At 44.1% G+C, this 9,506-nt stretch overlaps 1 protein-coding gene across 1 annotated transcript; it reads right to left on the bottom strand.

Annotated features, from left to right (window-relative positions):
* Positions 1–7,040: 7,040 nt before the first annotated feature.
* Positions 7,041–9,506, bottom strand: LOC142938169 (protein LRATD2-like). The gene is made up of 2 exons (XM_076081414.1): positions 9,248–9,506; positions 7,041–8,932 (listed from the first exon to the last, which is right to left on the bottom strand). The coding sequence occupies exon 2, from the start codon at positions 8,722–8,724 to the stop codon at positions 7,915–7,917; it is 810 nt and encodes a 269-aa protein (XP_075937529.1). The 5' UTR covers positions 8,725–8,932; positions 9,248–9,506; the 3' UTR covers positions 7,041–7,914.

The following is a 9,506-nucleotide window of genomic DNA, read 5'->3' on the forward strand; positions in this document are numbered from 1 at the left end:
CCTGCCTCCCACTGTGGGTACACACACAAACTGCATCCTGAGTCCTGCTGCATCAGAGGAGCCACACCTTGTCCTTGTGTGCAGTGTGCTACCATTGTCCTTACAGATCCCCTGAGAAGGGTGTGTGTGTGTGTGTGTGTGTGTGTGTGTGTGCGTGCGTGTTTGTGTCGACCCCTTCTTCCTCTGCCCTCTGAACAAACATATAATGAATAACCTGTTGTAATATGCCTGAGGAACAAAGAATATAAAGCTCTGTATAAGAAGTTTTAATCTACTGTACTTCCTGTATCATGATTGATGTTACACAGAAGAGCCTTGTTGCAATTATTGTTGTTCTGTACTCTTGCTGCGGCGGCACCGGCGTAGGAGAAAATAGAGACGACATAAAAAAAATAGAAACTCCATTGCAATACCAATAAAATAGTTGTCTGTAATTGCAATGATGGTAGTGTAGGCGATTTTTTTTCGAAAAAGTTTTGATTAGAAAGCCATATTAACAAGGTGTGGAAATTTGAACGCAGCTTCATTGCTCCTTTGTTGTCAACACACTTTGTTAGAAACGTAATCAGGAGCTTTGTTGACGATAAACCTCAAACTCAGACCTTAAAGTGAAGCATTAGTATTGCTTCACAGCAGACACTCGGACTCGGAGAGGCAGTGGTGTAGTCATTACCACCTCCCAATTTCACATTGAGATTTTAATCAGCGGCTACAGTATTTCTGATTGATGTGTGCGTGTGTGAATTGTGCGTATACACATATATCCGGGCACACAAGGGGGGGTTGTAATACATCTTCATAATTAGTCTCATAATTATAAGGCAATAAACTGCAGTACACATGGGAGACTGATCCATCTCTGGGATACCGCAATTACCCTGCGAAGATGTGTTGCTGTGACAAATCTCCAGAAGCAAAGTAGAGCTCTGCACCTTTCCGTCTGAAACAACATGCACAACACAGGCTTAGTTCAGGTTTGTGTTTACAAATGCGTGAGGGAAGTATAAATGTGTCAAAGCAAAGGGTTTGCACGGAGCGTTTGGCCTGGTCGTAGATTATTCCCCCATAAAACATCAGCCTGATTTGATTTTAAATTCCAGTCCTGTTGCCACCTCTTTCTCTCTCTTTCTCTTACATTTATTTTTCTTCCGAAAGGCTGTCTAGACTGCAATCCCTGAAATGCTGATGCACAACAGCTCATCTTCGAGCTCTCGTCAATCTGGTCGATGTGGCGATATCACACGGCCACTGAGTGAGTCTAAATTGGCTTTGCCTCCATTAGCCTCAACAGGGCCTCATTATCAGCAGCTAACATCTAGCCTGCAGGGCCGGACCTCTGCTGCTCTGCCACCCATCACGCACACACACACACACACACACTTACACACACATGCACAGACTCACAGGTATGCACGGGCACACACATACGGAGATGTTCTCGTTGCCTCACACGCTCACACCCTGTAATAATTCCATTTCCATGTCTTTGATTAAGCCAGCAGGACGTTTCAGTTTGCTACTGAGCACACCTGCTTTCATAGCAGACACCCACAAAGGATGATGGGATGCTCCTCAGCTGGAAATAGAATAGGAAATCAGAGCCGGGGTGGTGTGACGTTTCGTGATGACTGCATGACGGTAGACATTATTTTCAATATGAATGAGCGTCCCCTCCTCTGTATTTGCACAGCCGTGAAACATAAACAGGTTGATGCCCGGTACATGTATGTGCACAGAGCAAAGGTTAAGTTTGCTTAAATTCACACTCAACTACACACAGAAAATGTCACTTGGTGTAACCTTTTCTAAACAACGTGCAGACCTTTTCCATTCAGCATCAGCGGTCACAGTCTGAACATGGACGTCATGCTTGCACGTCATCCTGCAAAATAATGGATCAGTGGTCCTAAATCTAGTTTTCTGTTTTCTTGAGGTAGTACTGTAGCATGTCAATGTCTCTGGTCAAAACGAGTCATGTTTTATCATCAGTTAACCAATAGGCACTTTTTAAATCAGCAAGGAATCTTCCATTCAGAGATCAATTGTTGGACTTGTTTTCAAGGAATAGTTGAACATTTTGGGGAAATATGAGTATTTGAGTTTGATGAAAAGATTGATACGACTACACTGGTGCCAGTTAGCTCAACTTAGCTTAGCATAAAGACTGGAAACGGGAGGAAACACATAGTCTTCGGCTATGTCTGAAGGTTACAAAAACCGCCTACTAGCACCTCTAAAGTTTACTAGTTAACAATTAGCTGTTTTCCTGTTTTTTTATGCTACGCTACAAGCGAAATGTCTTCCTCTAGACGCTTGATAACGATCATTACTCTGTAGTCGGTTAAGTGTTTCATAGCAGTATTTGCTCCACTGCTTCTCTTTCTCTGTGGTGCGCAGGAGAACAGGACTTCTCTAAACCACCTGCAGTCATCTAATATCTGCAATTCATGGGAAAGAATGAGGCACAGTTATCACAAAAAGCAGATGTCAAAAAGTCTGAGTCATGGACGTCATCGGGGGTCAACTGAAACTACTTACAATAAGCAAATAAAGCAAAAAGGCAAACAAGGAAAGAGTGAGTCCAGGAAGAGAGGTACAGCATAAGGGCATACCTGATTTAGTTAATTATTATTATTGGTGAAGGACATAAGAAAATCCAGCTCTGACCCTGACAATTAAACTCACTGCACAGGAGCAGCAGCATGGAATTGAAATTAAAGAAGAGCAAGAACTGCGATAAGCACTAATTTGATTCCCTGGGATCTGGGAGGAAGTTTTGTAAAGACTGCCGTGAGGGTAGGCTCTATTAATTGCTAAAATCACTGTCGGGGGATTATGACTCTTGCTGCCAGGTGCAGCACACTCCAATCACAAAACTGACACTTTTCCAAAACTGTGGGACTACTTTGCGAATGTTTTCGTGAGTCTAAAATACTAGCAATACTAGTATGTATGATTATATATACAGTATATATTTATAGTCTTTCCATTGATCTCTAAAGATTTTAATGTAACTCAAGCTAAACTCTCTGTAAAGTATAAATACTAAGGCGGAACAGAAGAGTTTTTTGTGAAAGGCCTACAACTGTATAATTGGCATAAGTTGACATAGCTTAAATAGTAATTTTGCGATTAGCCAGGATTCTCTGTGGTGACTCAGGATAAGACGAATGTTGATAACTATTGAATCAGCCTTAAATAATTGAAGTGACAAACAGGTCAGAGTGCTTGAAGGCAACAAATCTCAGTCACATCTCGGTTCAAGTATGAGGGTTTAACAACCACTGTGGTCTCTGTTCCCTTTCTCTCTCCCAGGCCTTAACTCAAGCCTCCCATCCCTCTCTTTCGTTCTTTTATTCGTTCATTCATCCATCACCATCCAAAGAAACAGGGTCAGTTTATTGAAGCTTCCTGCGGGCTCTTTCTTGCTGTCTGGCTCTGCTTATGTAAACCAGACAGGCCCGGCTGACCGAACACGACAGCTCAAACTGAAAGGGGGCCTGACTCCATTCTGACGGGCTCAAATTCTACGCTCTTCCTCTCGTCACAATGATCAAATCAAAGATATTCTTAGATTGTCTTACAAAGCTATCCTTACACATGATGTCTTATAGCTTCACCCGGCCTGACTTTCTACGTTGGTATTCTTGTTTCCTTTGTTATTTCTTTGAAAGCATCATGATGTCTTTAAACTGATCATTCTAAGCTCAGCACTTCCCCCAGTCGTAGCTGTTAACAGAGGCTTTACCTTCACATTCTGCTCAGTCCTACCAAACCACATGTGTCAAGGACAGTGAAAGAAACCACAAAGGAAGGAAGGGAACATTGGTTCCCGTCTGTCTGCGTGGAAGCAGACAAACTAAATTCAATTGTTGTGCAGTTGAAAAGTAGCACGTGCAGCACAAACAGTGCAAAACTAGGTTATGGGAGTGTTGCTTTGAAAAAGGAGAGCAACGCTACAACTCCATGGAGCTGGGAAGGAATGGACTTTGCCTTTGTGCAGCTGAAAAAACAAACGGTCGTCCCACGCCGGGGCAAGAAAGAATCACAGTCTGAAATGAAGCAGCGAACAGAGTTCAGTCCAAGTCAAACGCTGAGTCCCATACTAACGATTGACCAAATGCAAGGGGATGGTGCAAGAAGTAAAGTTTACAGTGAAATGTGGTAGAAGAAAGAGAAAAAGTTGCATGAGTTGCAGCACTGTGGATCAATAGTTGCTAATGAATGCAGTGCAGTTCATTTTGGAGTTCCATTACACTCGCTCTAATTCACAGGAAATGGAACTGTCTCTCCAAACACAAGCATAAACATGATTCAGGTGAGTGGGCAGTTAAATTGGCCTGACAAACAAAACACCCCGCAGCACTCTGCTTCTGTCTAAAGCGGATGTTTTTAATCTGAGAAAACAAATTCATATTTTTTTTTTAGTTAACCGTTGACATGACTGGAAAGTGGCGAGTATCAGACTCTGCTGTTCATCAGTACTGGCACAATTTGGATAAAAAAAATAATGGTTCAATCTAAGGGCAATCTGTTTTCCTATCTTATCTTACAAGTGCACTCTCTCTCCCAACAGCCATTCATAAATCCTATGCTTTGCTGCTTAAAGAGGAATCCTATCGGCAAAAACCTTAGCAGCTCATAGATGCTGTTTGAGTAGCAAATACAACTGGGAATCTATTAAAATCCCTCAGGTGAGATTCATATTCTAAATAGTCGAGCACATAACCTGAGATTGTCAAATGTCCTCACACTATCCATCTTTCAGCTCCACGGTGTTTTTGTCCCACATGGATAACAATCTCACAGTGGCTTAAAGCCCCGTCCAAAATACACACTCCCACTTCCTGTAGGCCTGTCAGATAGAATCTCCTCATAAGCACACTCCTCTGAAGTTCAGACATGTTTGCGTGTGGGAAGAAGTTGTTAGATTATGACATTCTGTAAACACAGGGTGGGTTTGATTTGAGCTCTGGCTCGTCCCCAACTTCTGTAATGTTGCCAGTTGTGCCTGAAGGGCGTGGGCTTTCCTCCAATCCTCCACGGGAAACATGACAGACTCGCTGGCCAAAAGGCTGATATGAATGAGCCAATATGTCAAACCCAAAGCTTCCCCTGGTTTCACACGTGTTTGTGTTGCGGTAAAAAAGATGTCTCTCACTCTCGCAAGTCGCATCTAAATCGAGTTTGGCTGCAGAATCACGCTGGTGGCCTTTTTCTGGAGTCATTCGAGTTTAATCAGGAATGCACTGGCTCAGCTTTCTTGGGCTACTGGACTGAATGAGAGACAAGCTAAATAAAAGATAACCCGTGGAGTTTTCATGATCGGGTCCCTGTTTTGTTTGGCTGGTTTCACGCTGTTCTGCCGCTCAACAGTTGATGTATTAACAGCTGTTATCACGTCGCGTCAACAAAGGCGGCGTAAGGAGGTGACTGCAAATGTTTTATGAGGAAGAAAATACGTATATGCTAGGCCTCAAAGACACACACTTTGTATTTTGGTGAGCAACACTAAAAGTAAACAGGAGCATTGTGTACAGGAAACTCCACAGGGCAGCTTTAAGAGTTGACTAACAGACAAGCTGCACAATAAAACCATACTCCGATTATTATTAATTCAGCTCACAGCTTGGTGCCTTTTTCTTCGCTGAGAGTTATTATGTACCAGTTTTTTTTTTATAGCTCGGGAAATCATAGAAAGCACACAAATTTGTGGAGAAAGAACCAAATTGAATAATGCTTTGTCTCACATGATGAAAAATGGGAGTTAATATTCACTATTACAGTGCTCTACTGGAAGCTGCTTTAACATCGTGTGCTGTGACAAATGCTGCTCGGATTCTGTTGCTGCTAAAAAGAAAAAAAAAAAAATATGACTGATTATCATATATATGCCACCCATACACACACACACACGCACATACACACACACAATTTAGATTTCATCACTGGGGTAGACCGTAGAGGATTGAAGAAATGCTAATGTGTCCGGCAGCTTTCCTGTTCGGTACTAGTGCTGATGGTCCAGTGGGACCTTACCTGCAGCAGAATGACTACAGTATTATCTCCATGCAAATAATACCAGAGGAAAACAAACAGGCCAAGTAACTCATGGCTGGCTATGAGCGAGTCATCAGCTTCCTCTGAAACAGAGAGGGGGGAGGAGAAAAAAACAAACAAGATGTCTCACGGTTCAAAACAACCTCAGAGCCTGCTGTAATTTCCGTTGCAGCCTCTGTATGTGAAAGTACTGTTAAGTGTTTCACCGGCTTTCATTGTTTGCCACTACATACACGTTATATATCTACCTGTTGTGAGCTGATACATAATTTACATCCCTGGCCTGTTTCTCATCACAATTTGAATCCTATCAAGTTATATAAACTGGAAGTTTATAACATTGAGTATATATATATATTATCCTTTTTTACACAGTGTATAGAAACTAAATGGGGATGTGATTTGGCTGAGTTAAAATTAAGCCCATTTGACCAAAATGTAATGTAATTCCAGCGGAAGGAGAGAAAGCCAAATACTGTTGAGGAACATTAGCCTGCGGCTAAACTTTCAAAAAATGACTTTATCTTCAGTCGGCAGAGGTGTAAACAAAGCAACATGTCCAGCACGGCTGCAACACAACTTAACAAGCTCACAAACCTGATGTGTAAGTAGTTTGGGGAGCTGCTTGCTCTGAGGCAAATATTTAGATAAAAAAGCTGGCAGCATTAACCGCTTTAACTGTCAGACAGCCAACGCTCTCCACCCCAACAAACAGACAGAAAGCTGGGATCTTACTGGTTGAACAGGTAGAGCCGTGGCTCCTCTGGGGTGTGAAGTGGAATTGTGATGGTGTTGTCGCTTTCAAAAATAGTCTGTGTAGTGAAACACAATGCTGGTGTTTAGGATGCGGTTATATAAAAACCTCTCCTACTTTTCCTGAGATTTATGGTTTGACATTATTTATTAGCATTGTACCAGAAGTGCCTTAAATCATTTAAAATGTTAAAGATGCAATCCTTTGCCCAAAAAAGAAAAAAAACTTAACTGTTCAAATATATATTTATTTCCATATTCTTTCATACAAACATCTTTTTTTTTTCCTCCAAAAAAATAAACTGTTGACACGGGTGAATCAGTCAAAGTGCAGTCATAGCTGTGTCCACAAAGTGGTCAAAGAGTGGGTAAAGCTGAGTGATGATTGGATAGAAAGCAACAAGAAGGGCACCCTCAAGGTTGGCACACAATAACAAAAAGCAAGCATTCGTCTCTCGTCCAATCTGTATCGATCGCCATCACCTGAGTCGTGCAGGAGCGAGGGCTTTCAGCACTCTCGTCAGGTGCAAGTACATTGGAGAGGTTTTGCTCCTCTGTGCAAAGATTCATTGGATTAGAAAGATAATTATGGGCAATTCTGACTTCATCCCCAAATGATTAGACTGCGTGCAGCTCCAATGCGAATGTATCCATCATAGCAAGTCACTTAATCTTGGGGGTTGAGTGTGGGAAAAAAATAAATCACATTTTTCTTAGAAGGAGGGAGGACATTTGCCACTTCCAATTTCCACTTCTTTCCGCAGCAAATCAACTTGTGGGGATTTTGTCTCGTGATGTGCTTTGCTAGTGCTCTTGAGATTGAAACAAGTGTCACCCCAGACGTCGGGGCCTTTCCTCTCATTTTGGAGGAAGCAAATGTTAATATTGTAACTCCCTGTTATGATTGTGATTTGTTTGCAGCGCAAACACCAAAGCCCACGAAAAAAATAAAAAATAAAAAAAATAAAAATAAAACTCTTATTTGCTCCCTCAAACAACACAGGTTTTGTTTTTCAGCATGAAAAGTGTGCATTTTCCCCCATTGAACACCTCCTATAAGCTAAAGCTCCAACCAGCACCAGGTGACCAGAGCATCCGCTGTCAGTTGACAAAACGCTCCTCTTTGTTTTCATGTGTTGCGTTCAAGTGGTTGGCCAGCTCTTGCGTCACAGCATCTTTGCCGATCTGATCGTTCCTCCTCTTCTCCATGATCACGTCCTCCAGGCTTTGAAACTCCAGGACGTGAGTCTTCTTCTCCGAAAAGAGCAATTTCAACCTGTACGGCTGCTTCCCTATCCGTATCTCCCCTCCGATTTTAAACTCCCGTTTGCCAAAGCGGCACCAAGCGGCAAAGCACTCAGAGTTCCTCCAGTACAGCTCTCGGTCCCTCGACCCAACGTGGTCCAGGGCGTTGCGCACGATCACCTCCGGCGGGAGCGCGCGGTACCTGTAGAGGCCGTTCACTATCCTGCCTTTTTTGCCCTGGCTCACATCGGTGAGGAAGTTGTTCTTTATCTCGGCCCTGTGCATGTGGACCACCTGGAAGTCCCCCACGTACACGGCCCAGTGGGGATACTGTCCGGTGGCCACGAACTCCAGCAAGTCTCCCGGCCTGCACTTGTTCAGGAGACTTTCCGCAGAGTGAGTCGCGGCTCCGGCGTTCGTCTCGTAGACGCACTCCTCTCGGTAGTAAATCGCGCACGCCAGCTCGTCCCGGGGGTTGAAGGGCTTCTCCTCGTGGTTCACCGCGTGGCGGTCCAAATTGTCCTCCTGCTCGTCGTCGTCGTTGGAGAAAATGTACGAGACGCCGATCCGCGGTCCGTCGTCGTCTTCCGGGTCGAACCCATTTGGGTCAGTCGTTGGCACCTCTGCGTAATTCAAATGCGTTAGTTTCTCCACCTGGTTCCCCATAAAGGTGACAGGTGGATGCTGGGAGGTGGATTAAGACGAACACAGAATCAGGATCCACCTGTTCTTTCTTCAACCAGGGGAGGAGAGACGGAGGGTTTAAGGCGCAGCGTTGTGCCGTGTCTCAACTAAATCCAAAGCAGTGAAGACGGGCACCAATAATCCATGTCCGGCTGGGTACGTCCTCCAAACGAACGCCAACTGCGCCGACCTGTACACACATAGACAGAAGCTTTAACAAAGAACTCACAGCACAAGCCGATCTGAAAGTCCAACTACTCTGCGCTGTTTCTACAATCCCAACAGGTGTGACCTGACGCACCTGTTGGCTCACAGTTTTCCACATACTCACCGGATATAACTACTGCTACGTCTACTTCTTACACCGCCTCAGTACTGTTTCACATCACCTGCTACACTTCTGCCGTCATGTTAAGTCTGTCTCAGCGGTATACCCCACCAGCAGTCCGGTTCATCTCCTACAGGTCGGTCCACAGTAAAGTCTCAGGAGAGCAGACGGACTCACCTGCAGTTCGGCTCCTGGCAGCAGCTTTCTCACGCGCTCCTGTAGTCACATCGGTAAAAAAAACAGGGTTTCAGACGGCGCTGACGGGCGCTCCTTCCTGTGCGCTTAGGAGGCTGTTGTGTGGTTTGCTCTGCTGTACTGTCTGTCTGTTTGTAGTATGAACCAGTGTTGCAGCGAAACTCACCCAGGACCCAGCGACTGCTGGGAGGTGTTGTCATTTAAAGCGGCAGTACGCCTTTTTGTCTCTCTCCTCTTTTAC

Source organism: Anarhichas minor, unplaced genomic scaffold, assembly GCF_050575085.1.
Source record: "Anarhichas minor isolate MPS153535 unplaced genomic scaffold, ASM5057508v1 ptg000080l, whole genome shotgun sequence".
Lineage (NCBI taxonomy): Eukaryota > Metazoa > Chordata > Actinopteri > Perciformes > Anarhichadidae > Anarhichas > Anarhichas minor.

Bases quoted from the DNA above. Each gene is read 5' to 3' on its own strand.
- LOC142938169 (XM_076081414.1), bottom strand. From the start codon at position 8,724: ATGGGGAACCAGGTGGAGAAACTAACGCATTTGAATTACGCAGAGGTG.